Source organism: Mytilus edulis, chromosome 1 (genome assembly GCF_963676685.1).
Source record: "Mytilus edulis chromosome 1, xbMytEdul2.2, whole genome shotgun sequence".
NCBI classification, from domain to species: Eukaryota; Metazoa; Mollusca; class Bivalvia; order Mytilida; family Mytilidae; genus Mytilus; species Mytilus edulis.
The window spans coordinates 115,099,422-115,113,885 of NC_092344.1; the positions used below are offsets into that span (position 1 = coordinate 115,099,422).

Consider the following 14,464-nt stretch of genomic DNA (forward strand, 5'->3'; position numbering starts at 1 on the left):
ATACTACTACAACAACATCAAATTTCATTTTTCATTGATTTACCACTTCATGTATTTTGTTCCTTTAACATACCCAACCACAGACTTCACATCATGTTAAATAAGAAAAAGTTTCATTTTCAATAGACCATGACCAAGGGGGCAGGACAAAACATTCTCAATGGAAATAAGATGTGCAAATGTTACTACAATTGCATACCTTATAATATGGACCTACCACTAATACATTGTAGACTGCTGGGAGAACCAGCATGCACAAGTCTTACCTTTTTTCAACCAGGCTTGACAAATCAATTAAAAAAGTCCATCACTTTACCAGAATATCCTCTTGTAATAGACTAGGATCTGCTGACCCTTTTAGAACACCTGAGATCCTCCATTCCTGCTTTTGGTAGAGTTTGTGTTGCTCTGTCTTTTAGAACACCTGAGATCCATTCCTGCTTTAGGTAGAGTTTGTGTTGCTCTGTCTTTTAGAACACCTGAGATCCATTCCTGCTTTTGGTAGAGTTTGTGTTGCTCTGTCTTTTAGAACACCTGAGATCCATTCCTGCTTTAGGTAGAGTTTGTGTTGCTCAGTCTTTTAGAACACCTGAGATCCATTCCTGCTTTTGGTAGAGTTTGTGTTGCTCTGTCTTTTTGAACACCTGAGATCCATTCCTGCTTTAGGTAGAGTTTGTGTTGCTCTGTCTTTTAGAACACCTGAGATCCATTCCTGCTTTTGGTAGAGTTTGTGTTGCTCTGTCTTTTAGAACACCTGAGATCCATTCCTACTTTAGGTAGAGTTTGTGTTGCTCTGTCTTTTAGAACACCTGAGATCCATTCCTGCTTTAGGTAGAGTTTGTGTTGCTCTGTCTTTTAGAACACCTGAGATCCATTCCTGCTTTAGGTAGAGTTTGTGTTGCTCTGTCTTAGTTTTTTATGATGTGTTTTGTATACTTGTTTGGTACATCTTTTTTTGTTTGCCATGGTGTTGTAGTTTAAATGTTCCTTTGGTATACCTCCCCTTTTTTTCTGTATTTTTTTTAATTTTAAATCAACATTTTATTACATTTACCAAAGTAAATTGTCATATTTACAACATTTTATGGTTTGTTTTTGTAGTCCAGCAGACGACATGGAGTACATATTTTGTAGTCTCTAGCAGATTTCAACTGCATTGTGAATGATCAGTAAATAAATAAACAACAAATATTTCTATAAATTTTTTACTGAATAGAAATGTTTTCCATAGACAATTTGTTTATTGGCTGATTGCCACTGAAAATGTACATGACATGATCAAAGACTAGATGTCTAAACTATAAATAAAGCACTAACCAATCACATGATGACGACAAACTTGAGGCCTGCTATTGGATAAAAAAAACAATTACCGTAATGTTTTCTTAAACTCACGATAAGTATGGAAAATTTCTTTTAAATAGAAAATAATAGGATTCAATTTTCAAGTTATATCTGCAAACCATCCAAAAAGATAGTTAGATTGCTCATACAAAATGTACTTTACTCTAAAAAATATACCGGTAAATAAATCAAAATCATGAAATATCTTTTCTTTTATAACTGTGCTTCATTAAAGCTATCTTGTGAAATGCTGGGGAAATGTTGTTTTTCTAAGCTGAATAGAACTACAAAAGTTATTTACAGCCAGAACTTTGATTAAAAAAAGGTCATACTACCAACTAATTTGTACCAATATGAAATTGCATATACAGCTGAAATTAAAAAAATAACTTAATATATATCAAATTTATATACTTGTCACAATATAATATGAAATACTGAATTTTATAAATCGGTAAACAGGATATTTAAATCATATAAAATAACATTTTAAAAGATCCTAACTTTTTAATTATTTTTACAAAAATCATGATCCAGATGATATTAAATCTTGAATAAAATTTTTGATTGTTTGTATCAATATGTGTGTAAATAAATGAGATTCAATATATCAAGAACATCCTATCATAATTAAACAACACAGAAACAATCAAATATACAGACCAGTGAAGAAGGCTGACAAGCTTATAAATCAGATTACATTAAGTCATAATTTCAGCTCTATGATATGTAAATTATTGCACAATTATGTTATTGCTTTATTTTGCATATATAATGAATGAATGGAATGATCTTTCCTGAACAAACAAAATGCTACAAATCAAACCCTTTTATATAATGTTTGCTTTACTACTTTGACATTATTGTCAAATTCCTCTCCATATTTGTTTTAATTTGCTTGCAAACTAATACTTTTGATCTTTGATAAATGGATGACATGCATAGCTTTTTAAAATTGTCTGATAATTATTTTAAAGCTTAAAACAATTATATTTGATTTGTGTGTTAAAATCAAGGGGTGTATAAAACTGAATGATTTGTAAATAAGAATGTATTTAAATGATTGGAAGTTGGACCAATGGGATGAGATTCAATCTTTACAAAACAAAAACAATAAAAAAAAAAACAGATTGTTTGGACAACATAATTACTTGTACTTCAGTAAAACGAGGAAAAATAACTCTTGAAATAAATATATTGAAAACATTGATATTTAATGGTAAGATATTTTATAGGTCTAAAATCAAACCACTAGTCAAATAAATACATTGTAAAGATCAAAAGAGTAGGATACAGTTTATTATTCCTTAATATGTCATCTTTTAAGATGGTTTAATTAATGCCCTTAATATGTTTTATCCTATTATTGTATAAAATTATAAATTTTGTCTTAACACAAATCAGAAAATGTGTATGAATCTGATGATGGAGGATATACTGTAAAATTCTGTCCTGAAAAAATGTACAACTTCATTTGTTAACATGATTGTGATTGGATATTCTAAATTATCTGTTGATTGGCTGACAATAAGAGGTAATTCCTAAACTACACAATGATTGGATGAATGAAGTGTGAGGTAATGTAGAAACTAGGGAGACAATAATCTGAGACATGACAACAATTGTTTTCCTGAAATAAATGCATAAAATCAAGTAAAACAAACATAACTTATCAGATAACTCAATATAAATATCTTAGCACCATTTCTCAAATTATATATAATGTGGGAATTTCTTAACAATAATACTTTTAAAAGTCATATCAACTATACTATTTGTGATTTTTTAAACCCTTTTATAATTTTAATTTTCAGATCCTAGAAAAATATTTTTAAAAACACAAATCTTCTTGTTATAGATTATTCAGGATTAACCTTCAAAGATCTTGCTCACTTAAATCCCAATTTTTTTATAATGCCTTCACTACAATGAAATAAAGTTAACAAAGTATCATTCCCAAACCAGTAACATAACAAATACATGCTGAACTATAAAATAAATATCTTGAAATTCCCACAATCAGTAACAAAAATATACAACACAAAACACACATACACACACAAATACACATATTTTGAATATTATGGCCAATCTCTGAAAATATTTCTCTTTTATAAAGATATTTTGGCAACATCTAATGGCTTATAAACATATAATAAATAAGATCTTTTTTATCATCTATTTTGTAAACTATAGTGAAATATGCTAGCCTCATAATAAATAGAATAAATACATTAGTCTTGCATCATAATGTGTATAAAATTGCAATAACAGATCAGCAAAATTGCATTTCAACTTTTCTTTCTGCCAAAATAAATCATTGGGATTCCTTAATTTAGGAACACCAAGAAAACTTTCATATGATTCCCCAATGTATTGTTTGTATAATATATAGATATGCAAACATTACAACATTTTTTTTAATGACCGGACAAATTAAGCAGAACAAGACAAAAATTTGTAATCTGCCTAAAATGACAAATGTATCAAGTCTACAGTAATTCACATTTCTTTATAAATAAATAAATATAAAAATATTCATTATATGAAAACTTAGCACTTAAAGACATTTTGAAAAAGAGGCTAACATAAAGCACATTACTAAGGTGATTGCCTAGGGCGTGGTCACCGGATCACAGAAAATCGAGGTATAATTCCGCTGTCTTGGTCCCGCTCATCAATGTTCTTATTATTATAAGCCAAATCTTTCTTTTATCAAGTACATTAACTTCTTTTTCCCTTTGTAAACAAGTTTCATGTTCTCAATCAACTGAGAAAACTCAATATGCCCATCCTGAGCTAACAAAAATGTCTCTCTGGCTTTACTCAGAAAATCAATGAAATCTCCATAATGTCTTGGGCTAATATGAGTCAATTTGTAATGTGTAGTGTTGATGTATGATCGAATAGTAGCCTCCATTAATTGTCTTAATGGATTTTTGTCATACGACAACAATTTCATTGTCCTCCTTTTGACGTCAGATGTTCCCAAACCTGGCGCCGTTAATGTACACCTTCGTAAAATGTCAGACAATACTGTAGCACACTGGACACTATCTACTAAGAGAGGGATCATACTGGCAAGTTCATTCTTTCCAAGAGAATGACTTAGTGCACATGCCCAGTGAATGTCATTTATTGCAGGATGAGTGTCTTGATTATAAGCTAGGTGAAGATTTTTCATGGCAAGTAAAGTCAGTTTGTATGCTCTGTGTGGATAGCCTCGTAACTCCATGTACCGAGCTATCCTGAACAACTGACTGGAGTTCATGATATGAGTGGCAGCATCAATCACTATTTGATAAGCTGTCTCAAATGATATTGGGTTTTTCTCACACAGTGTGAGTGCACACAAAGCACAATTTTGAGGGTCTTTGTTGGCACATTGCAAAGCAAGATTTCTGGCATGACTAGCCAGGTCTTCTTGTTGGTGATAATTAAGATGAAGTTGAAGCATAGTAGAATGAGACATGATTGTCGTAGCAACCATTTCAGTTGCCTCTATTGGCTGGAATAATGAAAACCAGTTCTGCATAATGGACACAAGAGCCTGAACTCCGACCTCTGTTGCACATGTGACTAGCCACCGTACCATTTCTCGTCGTCTCCAGTTCATTGTCATTAATGTCATTTTCATCACCTGCAATGTATAATTAATCATCTAATTACATATACTTTAACAAAAGTCATATAAATATCATCAATTAGCAATATAATGTAATTTCTTGTTTTTTCTGTATATTTTTTTTTAAAACTTGGATATTGTAGAAAAAGTTGAAAACAGTAGTGAGAACTATAAAGAAATTTTATTTTCCATTTTAGCTGGTAAACAAATACACAAGCTGTACAAACTTTCTATAAAATACTTCAGTTAAAACCTATGGGCTATTGTATAAATTACTGTATATCAACATCAACATTAGGGTTAAAATGCCTTCTTTTTTTGTTAAACTTATTAAAATGATTTCTATAATATTGAAATGAAATCATTTGAAAAGTTACTCCAGAACTTTATACCAGATTAACATGTTCTGTCGTCATTTCTCCTTTTCACTGAGTAGCGTTACAATTGGTATAATTATGAAATCTTGATATACATTTTAAATCACATGTTACAGGTAAAGTATGGTTGCCTCTAGATCTAATTGCTTACATACACTTGATTTAAGTTTGATGGATATTTCTGTCATTGGCAATCATACCCCATCTCCTTATTATTATACAAAAGTACATTTAATCCAGTAACAAATTTAATTCTTAATTTTGCCATTATAACAATCTTAATAAATTATACCTGAAGCCCAAGTTCAAATGCAGCATTTAAAAGAGGCAAATGTTTCTGTGTATCAGGTGGGGTTGCTATTTTGAACACATCCTGAGCTAGTTTGAACAACTGTGAAGAACTGTGGATATGTCTTTGTGCAACTTCTAGTACAGTTTTCAGTCGCATTATATAACCTGAAATAAACAAGGTATTATAAATTCCTTTATAAAAGATGGAAGCAGCGTACAAACAAAGTGCTTGTGAACACTGAGGCACACATATTGTGTCATTTTGCACTGAGAACATAAAGTTAAGCATTGCATTGTACAAGATATAGAAACATCTTCAGGAAATATTTTGAATTGAGTTATCTCCCTTGTCCATAATTGTATTGATTGGTTGTTGTTAACTCCAGTGATAGAGACAACAGATAGATTCATCTTAAAATAACTTACCTTTAGCAGCAGCTAACAATGTACACCCAAGGTCACATTGTTGACCTTCAACATGAGCTAAGATAAACCAGCGTGGAAAGCGTGTCAATGATGTAGAAGAAGCAATGTTATTCATGCCATCATCTGTTTCATCTGTATCCTCCAGCACAGGAAGCCTGAAACAGAAAACAAGCATATATAAAAACTTTGAAGTAAAAGCTCATAGGCGATATGAAAATATGAGGCTTCAGCAATTTGTTCTTGCATCTTAACATAACATATAATTAGATATTTTGCCTTGCTATCATTATTGGGTGGTTAAAATTGAACTTTTTTGTGTGTAATGTATTTTATTTAAGCCTTTCTGAAAACACCCATAAAACATTCACTGCTATATGCCTTGCTTGATTCATCACTTTGATTTAATAAGAATCTTTTATTCCATGTTTTAATTGGTTTGCCAAATAAGCAAATTAAAATTTCTTCATTACGTATCTATACATAGGTATGGGATAGTGAATTTATCCTCGTAATGACATTCAGAATCTTGAAAATAGGAATCAGTTGTATCATGATGTAAACAGTCTCAAATGAAAAACACAGAAAAGAAACCAACTGACAGATAAATACTAGAGACAAATATTAATATTTTTGTTTTTCAATACCAAATTTCAAAATAAAACTATTGAATCTAAGTTTACCTCATTGCTCTCAGTCCTATCTGATATGCCAAATCCTCATCAACAGGCAGTAAGCAGCTGAACATAAATTTAGCAAAGGTATGCATAGGGTATGTCTCTGGATGTATACCAATACCCAATGCTGAACTACTTCCACCTAAAAAAAAAAGAAGAAACCTTTGTAAAAACCCATTGTACTTTTAGGATTTTTTAAATACATAAATGCTCATGAACATGAAACCAAGACGAGCAAACACAGTGCCAAATTAAATTAATGTAAAGTTGTTATCAACTTATTTGTTTGTGTCCATTCATGAAATGGGACCATTTTATGCATCTAGAAATTGTGCAGTCATCTTTCTGACCACTGACTGTCACTTTAGCCTCAAAAGGAGACATTTTTATTCACAACTAATTCAATGGGCTATTGTTTTTGCAAGTCTCTTCATTGATTTTATTCTGTGTTGTAATTTATATTAAAGAAAATAGTGTTAAAAGTCATAGCAAGAAGCAAAGTTTGGACAAACTAGTGAGGCAGGATATATGTGGACTGAAAATATTTAGCCATGTGCTGGACATTATACCTTCAGTATGTTCAACCTGTATTAACCTATTCTAACCAGTATTGACCATTGTCTGGTCTATACTAGTATTTACCAGTTTTTAGTAATTAGCAACTTCACGCGACTTGAAAACTGTCATAAATATTTTTTTCACATAAAGGTTAAACAACAATAACAATGCAATGACCCTTAAAAAATTTCTATTTATTTACACCAAAGTTAAGTTAGTGAATCTTATGTCATAGGTTTGGGGTTTTTTTTTCACAATAAAAATAAATACTGAATCTAGCGTCATAAATTGTCATTTATACACAATAAAGATAAATACTGAAATCTACGTCACAGCTTTTCTATTTATGTACACCAAAGATACAATAACCAGGGTACTTCCTTATACAATGTACTAACCTTCTAGAAGTAGTCTTGCCTGTCGTTGATAAACACCACCTATCATAGAATCCCTTTCTATAGTCTGTAACTTAGTAATCACTTTTTCCTCTTGTTTAAGAGTTTTTTCTTGTGTATACAACCCTGATGGCATTTGTCGTTGCTGTCCTAAACCTGAAGTGAAGAATTTTTCTAGATTATTAAAGATGTTTCAATTTTTCACAAAACAGTTTTTACAATATACTTGTATAAAAAAAAACACAAAAAAATCAGTATACAATTTAATTACATCACTAAAAATCATTTACAATTAAAAGATGGAAGCTAATATGTATGCCCACTTTACCTTAAGTTTACCCAATCATTTTACTCATAGATATTATCACATTTGACTTACATATAAGGGCAGCTTCAACATGCCCATTTTACCTTAAGTGTACCCAATCATTTTATTTATAGATATGATCACATGACTTACATATAAGAGCAGCTTCAACAGCTAGGGTAAGATAAGACTCCATTCTATCATGACTGCCTGGTATAGCTACATGATGATATCGTGGAGGAAGACAACTATTCCCATCGTCATTAAACAAAAGACTAGAAACTACAACATCTGAAAAGTGAACAAAACAGTCATTTTTAATTTTTTATTTTATTCATTGATAAATTTGTGTACGTTTTTTATGCAATAAAGCACTGCGTCCATTATACTTTTATGATCATAATAATTGTCATGGTAAATAAATAATAAATGTAAAACTTGTGATTTGAATTTAAGCTATTACCGTATATTCAGAAATTATAGCGATTTTTTTAATTATTTTAGCTGACCAGCTAGTGAAATGTATGAATAATTGTCAGTTTACAGAACCAACATTACAATACAATTATTTTTACTGAAGTATATTAACACCACAAGGACTTTATTAATACTAACCAGTTCTATGAGAGGTATCATGAGAAATAGAGACTTCAGTTAATGTTTCAGACAATACTCCTAATGGATCTAAAGCATGGCCTATCCATCCTTCTATGTTGTTTGTTACTGGTAACTTGGAACTGCAACCTTTACTAGTACTAGGAAGATCTGTAATATAAATCAAATCCTCATAACATAACATGTACTTCAAATTCCAGGGGGGGTACTTCAATATTTTTTTGATAGGGGTGCCGCTGGGGTTCTGTTACCACACCCTTTTTTTAAAATGTATACCTTTTCATGTATTGCGTAGGTAAAAATGTAACCTTTTCCCGTATTGATTGGGTATAGTGTGGTGTGTTGGAAAAGTGTCTCAAATTCCTTATATGAGGTTTATTTACGGCAAGACTTTCGGTTGTGAAAAACATTCAGGGTTTTTCGTATAACAAGTTATTAGAATTTGTGTGACCTAATCATATATTTCTAATAGATTTCTTCACCTATTCACATGTTTACAAGCTGGAAAATGTGACCTGTTCAAGCAGCACGTCCTATCACCTTGTATATAGGATATGTATGTGTAATTTTTTTGTGTATACGTGCACTTGCATAAGGTCAGTTTCTTTCCTATGCAGCTCATTTATAGATTCACAAGCCAGTTCTAATTTCTATTTTATTTTCACTCTGATATACGAGAATTTTTTAATTTCTTCCCTTGGATTTTTGAAAAGGAGGGATTTTTTTTCCGAACAGTTGTATCTCATTGATTGATCTTTGAATTAACATGTTTATGTTTAAGATGAAGGTTTGCACCTTAAGATTTGGTAATATCAAACTAGAATATTTATCACACCTTGAAAAGGTGTTACAAAAAATAAGAAGTCAAACTAAGAATAATTAATTAACTTTTCAGCAACAGGTGTTGTGATGAGTTAGGATGATTTAACCAAATTAGAAACAGACAAGGTAACAACATATGGTCATATATCAATTATTTGGAAACAGATTTCAACATTTTGTTTTTAACATTTGATGACATACACAAAACTTAAGTATATCATTTTAATTCAAATAGAACAGCTTGAACTTGCATTTATTGTGTGTGACAGAATAACAATGGGATAACTGTATAGAATCAATTAAAACAAACTGAAGTAAAATGACACAAGATAAATGATGTACAATGGCAGAGAGTCTGCCTCCACCCTATATTACTTCCTGGTTCAACATACCTTCATTTTGATGTCTGTACATATCTTGATAAATTTTTTGTTGTTGTTTTAATGTTCTGACAATACTGACAGCCAATCGCAGAGATTCTTTTTGGTAACCATGAGAACGTAATGCATCTACTCTTGCACATGCAGTTGGAAAGTGTTCTATAAAAGTTAAAACAATATATATAAATAAAATTTATTTAGTAGTCTTGATGTTCTTTTCAAATATATGAAAAATTTTCTTATTCTGTTCTCTTAAAACATATTTTTGGTTAAATACATACATATATAGGCAAAATGCATGTAGCCTCTATTTAAAATTTATTTTATGTATATGAGTACCAAGTCTTCCATGAAAATTGAGCATCACCTGCCGTATTCAAATAATGTAAGCACAAATAGTCAAGTCCATGTTTATGTTTCAGAAACCCCATATATAACTCCTATCAAAAATTTAAATAGCAAGAGCACAACCTCATGTTGGTAGAGGAATCTGTGCAAGTTTGGTTATTTCAGTCCACCCAATTTCAAGAATTAACAAAGTTTGACTTTGACAATACAGACAATGACACAGCATGAGAGTGATTCCTGTACACCCATTCAAACAAAAGTTTGTTATAAATAAACTAATACAAGAAAAGGTATTGCCTAATCATTTCTTTGAATCAAAACAAGATGAGGTAAAATTCAAAACAGAAGAAAAATCAAGTAAGCATTTTCAATGAAAAATTTCTTGTAAAACTTGATAATTTGACTCTTATAACCCTTTTACATTTTCCAATGAAAGGATAATGTTGGCTAAATTCAGCCTAAACATTTGTGTTTACTATGTGTGATAAAAGTGGCTCATAAAATCTCACCATTCCACATAGGCTGACCCTGATAATCCACCATATCCATATCCAACAATCCACTGTTGGTATGTATGTCAGCTTTTATTATTCTCTTTAAATGTTTGTCGTCCCATTTTAGTTTACTTGCTTCTATTGCTCTTTGGAATATTGTTCTTGGTCTATTTGAGAAAGGTCCTGAAGAAGAAACAGTAATGTATGTAGGTTCATATTACAATTCAGCAAACACCATTTAATCAAATAAAATCACATGTGGTATCATAGAAAGTTTTTACTTTATGTACATGTCGCTATTAACCATATAAATATTGAGATCTAAAGTATCAGTATCAACTAAAAATATATTTGCCCTGTATACCTTGCATTTATCATGGTTTTTTTTAATAACATACGGTCCAATTCCTCATTTATTGCTATCATTTAGCATAGACTTCAGTATCAGGATGTATCTAATACACATATAGTTATCTTATCAAATTCCACATGGATTCATAAAAACATATGCTCACTATTATACTTACTTGAGGTAGAATTAATACCCATGTTTGACATGAGCACATCGTTAGTAGGTCTGATATCAGCGTCCTCCAATGGACACACAGATGATATTGACCACTGTTCTAGTAACTGTTGCCAGTAGTCTTTATCAGAAGGTACACAACTTGGGTTTAGTACAACACACACCCACAAGGCACCTGTAAAACACATCAAATAATTGTCATTCTACATTTATTCTTCATAGTTTTGCATTGTTTATTTATCTGTTACTAGCTAGGCCTATAAATGTTTTTTACTTTTTATACATTGTGACTTGAATGGGGAGTTGTCTCATTGGCACTCATACCAGATATTCTTATTTCTATCCAGAAGTGGTGTAAGTTTTATAAGTTCATTAAACTTCTTTGATGATTTTTATTATATAAGGAGATAATCAGACAAGGTTTAAGATGTTGAGTAAACCAGGAAAAGGCAAATTAAACCAAAATAAAATGACAGAAATGTAATCTATAAAATAACTGTAAACCATATATTTACATACATAACTCTGCCATCTTAACTCATTTCTCTTCAAAGTCAAATACTTTGGAACAATACCAACCATGGATTTAGATCTTTCTTGCTTATACAACAATTATTTATATGATGATTAAGACCTACCTAATTCATCCCATAGTTGTCTGCACTTGTCTGTCATTTGCTGACCTTGAGATTTCCACATTTGAAGCCTTGGGTCTGCCAAGAACTGTTCTGTTATTAACGTTAACATTCTAGCACCATTTGAATCTCTGGCTCTCAACATTTCACGTACCTAATGAATACAACATCATAATTAATCTAAGTCTATGAGTAATTTATAATTTCAAAATTGTGAGGCCAAAGTCCTAATTTCAGTAGAGAAATTTTATTTTGAAATATTCTTATAGCAGTCTGTAATTCAAAAAAATGAACAGTCCGTCCAGATTTCTTGGTATTTCATGACATTTGAACTTGAATTGCACAAACTGACAAAACATCTTGAATTTCTCAATTCTATTTAACCAATTATATAATTTTTATTACTGATTCATCATAAATTTAAATAAGAATGGACACCAAGCCAGTTTAAAGGGAAAATCAAAGGACAAATAATGGAAATTACAAGAATCTAATGCAGATGAAAAGCACACAGAATGCCTATCTCCCTTTTGTCAATTTAAGGAAGAAATTATGTAATTTAAGTTTTAATTTCTTTTTCTGTAATTTATAAATTTGTAATTTTCTGTTTTGGAAGTTTTTTAATTTGCATTTTACACAGCTTTTTTCAATACTTCAACAAAGAGATCTAAATTAATCTCAGTCCACCTTGGCAACCATGTAAGTTCTACCAATTAGACTTCTAAAATAAAAGCAGAAGTATACCTTGGAAAACATGAATGTGAGTTGATTTATACCTTGGCAAACATGAATGTGAGTTGATTTATACCTTGGCAAACATGAATGTGAGTTGATTTGAGACATTTAGGTATCCTCCTTGTGACAGATAGGAACGGACTTGTTCTTGAACCTGCTCTTCATCAAGATGCCAACTATTATCATCATCAATGGAAGCACCAGCGGTAGGATCAGGAGCACCTGTAAATACAAAGAATTTATTACTGAAAGTATCCCAATTAGGAACAAAAGCATTGGTATGAAGAAACATGATTCATCAACAATAGTACAACCAACTAACCAATATATATTTTCTATTTCAACACAGAAATGCAGATGACACAAGCATGCATTTTTCAAATAAAAAAATGTGTTTTACTTAATTTGGTATGGATATTCCCCACTCCAGACACAAAGATGAGTATAACTATGTACAGATATGCTGACAATCTTCTCAAAAGTCTTATACACATTATATGGGGTTACTTGAACCATTATGACTTGTTCCAAATACAACAAAAAATTACTCATATTAGGAGATTTAAAAGAAATGAAGTCAAAATTTTTCCTCATATCTTTTTTTATTAGAGGTTTTATAAGAGCTTCAGTCATTTTAAAAAAAAATCACTCATCTTAGGAGTTTTACAAGAAATATAGTCATGTTAACTACAAATCATTAATATTAGGAGTTTTATAAGAAATAAGAAATCTTCTGAAATGCAGTCAATTTTGAATTTCAAATCATTCATATATAATATATTATTTGTAAATCTTTCATATTAAGAATTTAATTCAAACTCAAGTACTTTTTGAAATAAAAATCACTCATATAAGAAGTTTTGGAAGAAAAGTAGTTGATTTTTAACTATTAATAAATTTTATTGACAAAAAGGTATTATTTCCACCACATTACCATATGGAGTGATTAATTATTCAAATATTTGCTGATTTATTAACAAATAATATAGATTATTATAAGAAGGCCTTTCACCAAACGAAGCCCGATATCCTCCAAGTCCTTGAAAAATGAGGCTTGAGTAAACAATACCTTAAGCAAGACCTAATTTTGGTTTGATTATAAATCAATGCTGTGATGTTTCTAAATGATACAATATTTAATGTAATTACTATTGATTAGGACAGTGTGGATTTCACAGATTTTACACAACATTTTCTCCATAAAAACACTTAGTACAAAATTATTATAGCATGCTATTTTTTATCAATTTCTTTACTGTCATCTTAAGCGCAAACAATTACTTCAAGCATTAACAAAGTTGTACTGCACTGAATTAGATGTTGGCATGTTAAAATGTGTCACTAAACATCTTGTTCACATGGAAGAACATTTTCCTTGTTAAATGGTTGCCATAAAATCCACTTAATTTCTACATAGTGACAGTTGAAAGGCCTTCATCTTGATAAAATACTGCTATCATTTCTAAAGTTAATATAATTGCCATGTGGTTTTTTTACTTAAGGGTTTTGTATATAAATATGTGTGTGTGTGTTGAACATTAACCTAAATTATACACACATTCTAAATATATTTCTGTTCAATCACTTTACCATATCCTTCATTTCCTATAAAATCAATGTTTAAGTTGCTATATATTCATAGTATTATTATACGATGTCACTCCAGCCATAAAAGATAACCATAGAAAAGTTAAATTGGAGTAGATTTAGGGCATTTTCTTTGTGTGTTCATTTCTCAGCTGTTAAATGTAAACAGCTTTTTGGTCTACAAAGTGAAGTCTAAGTTCTTGTCTAGGTAAAAATCAGTCAAGATGAAAAAGATATTTTTATCAAACAAACCCCTTCATACATAATGCTCTGTACTTCACACTGATCAACACTGAATGCAATTAAATGTATACAACCAAAAATA

At 30.7% G+C, this 14,464-nt stretch overlaps 1 protein-coding gene across 1 annotated transcript in view; it reads right to left on the reverse strand.

The window, feature by feature from the left end:
* Positions 1-1,191: 1,191 nt before the first annotated feature.
* Positions 1,192-14,464, reverse strand: part of LOC139500899 (zinc finger SWIM domain-containing protein 5-like) — a 29,912-nt gene continuing 16,639 nt past the window's right edge. The window contains exons 5-16 of the mRNA XM_071289807.1: positions 12,626-12,774; positions 11,821-11,971; positions 11,184-11,357; positions 10,672-10,839; positions 9,827-9,973; positions 8,613-8,762; positions 8,151-8,288; positions 7,694-7,846; positions 6,744-6,879; positions 6,064-6,218; positions 5,639-5,802; positions 1,192-4,984 (exon numbers count right to left, since the gene is read on the reverse strand). Of these exons, the coding sequence (XP_071145908.1) occupies positions 4,037-4,984; positions 5,639-5,802; positions 6,064-6,218; positions 6,744-6,879; positions 7,694-7,846; positions 8,151-8,288; positions 8,613-8,762; positions 9,827-9,973; positions 10,672-10,839; positions 11,184-11,357; positions 11,821-11,971; positions 12,626-12,774 (2,633 nt within the window). The 3' untranslated portion in view covers positions 1,192-4,036. The remainder of the gene's footprint in view (positions 4,985-5,638; positions 5,803-6,063; positions 6,219-6,743; positions 6,880-7,693; positions 7,847-8,150; positions 8,289-8,612; positions 8,763-9,826; positions 9,974-10,671; positions 10,840-11,183; positions 11,358-11,820; positions 11,972-12,625; positions 12,775-14,464) is intronic.